This window comes from Pterocles gutturalis, unplaced genomic scaffold (genome assembly GCF_000699245.1).
Source record: "Pterocles gutturalis isolate BGI_N339 unplaced genomic scaffold, ASM69924v1 scaffold29476, whole genome shotgun sequence".
Lineage (NCBI taxonomy): Eukaryota > Metazoa > Chordata > Aves > Pterocliformes > Pteroclidae > Pterocles > Pterocles gutturalis.
In genome coordinates, this window is record NW_010098732.1 from 1 (window position 1) to 995 (window position 995).

The 995-nt window shown below is 65.1% G+C and overlaps 1 protein-coding gene across 1 annotated transcript in view; it reads right to left on the bottom strand.

Moving 5' to 3' along the window:
* Window positions 1-3: 3 nt before the first annotated feature.
* Window positions 4-995, bottom strand: part of FANCE (Fanconi anemia, complementation group E) — a gene marked incomplete at both ends in the record, with an annotated part of 2513 nt that continues 1521 nt past the window's right edge. The window contains 4 exons of the mRNA XM_010073898.1: window positions 4-57; window positions 147-213; window positions 336-411; window positions 990-995. The exon at window positions 990-995 is cut by the window's right edge and continues 118 nt beyond it. Coding sequence (XP_010072200.1) covers window positions 4-57; window positions 147-213; window positions 336-411; window positions 990-995 — 203 coding nt within the window. The remainder of the gene's footprint in view (window positions 58-146; window positions 214-335; window positions 412-989) is intronic.

Here is a 995-nt window from a genome sequence, read left to right on the forward strand (position 1 = left end):
GGCCTGCCGGCACAGCGCCAGGACCAGGAGATCGAAGAGATCAGGGGGCAGCACCTCCTGGAAGAGAGGCACCACCGGGGAGGAGAGCTGGGTCCGTGCCCCAGCGCTGGCACAGAAACCCCGGGGGACAGTGGGGGTCCCCTCACCTGCCGCCCCAGCACCGCCTGCACCACCGGCAGGAGCTTCTCCGGCAGAGGCACCTCCAGGACCTGGCTGCAAGGATGGGGAAGAGGAGATGCAACGCTCGCACGGCCTCGCTGCTGGTCCTGAGCGGCCGGAGCCAGCTGGACCCATCGGGGCAGGAGCGAGGGTCGACGCGGAGCTGTCACCCTGACCTGAGCACCAGGCGCACGCAGTCCGGCTCCAGGCACTCCTCCACCAGCTCGCACACCAGCTTGGTCTGCTCAGCACCTGCAAGGGCAAAACCCAAGGGGAAGAGCCTCCAGAGGCTGCCAAATCCACGGGGATGGGTCTGACCCTTCCTGACACCCCTTCACACGGGAGTACACCCCACTCAGGACACCCAGAAACCACGTCGTGCTGTCAGGATAATCCAGCTCCTGCTGCCCCTCTGCAGCGAGGGTTTATTAGCACCAGTCCCTGGGAAAAGGGGACATGACTGTGCCAGGGGACCCTCTTCTCGTGCCAGCAGAGCCACCCCGGGGCAGTTTTGGCCCCAGCATCAGGAGCTCTCTGGAACCCTTGAGTTCACGCAGGGATGGTGGCCGTCCTTTGGAAGAACTGATGCTGGAAACCAGCCTGGCCTCCCCTCCCTCTCGGGCACCTCTAAACCCATCTATCCCCCACCCTACCTGCCCAGATAAAACCAGCACCATCCCTCCACGGTTCCTAACACACATTTGGGGTGATCAATGCCTTCCAGGAGACAGAACCCTGCCGCTGGGGCTTCCCTTCCCGCTGGATGCAGCCCACAGCCCCTCTCCAGCTCCCCCAGCGGCTCCCAGCAGCAGCCGGCGCCCCCCGCCCACCCATCG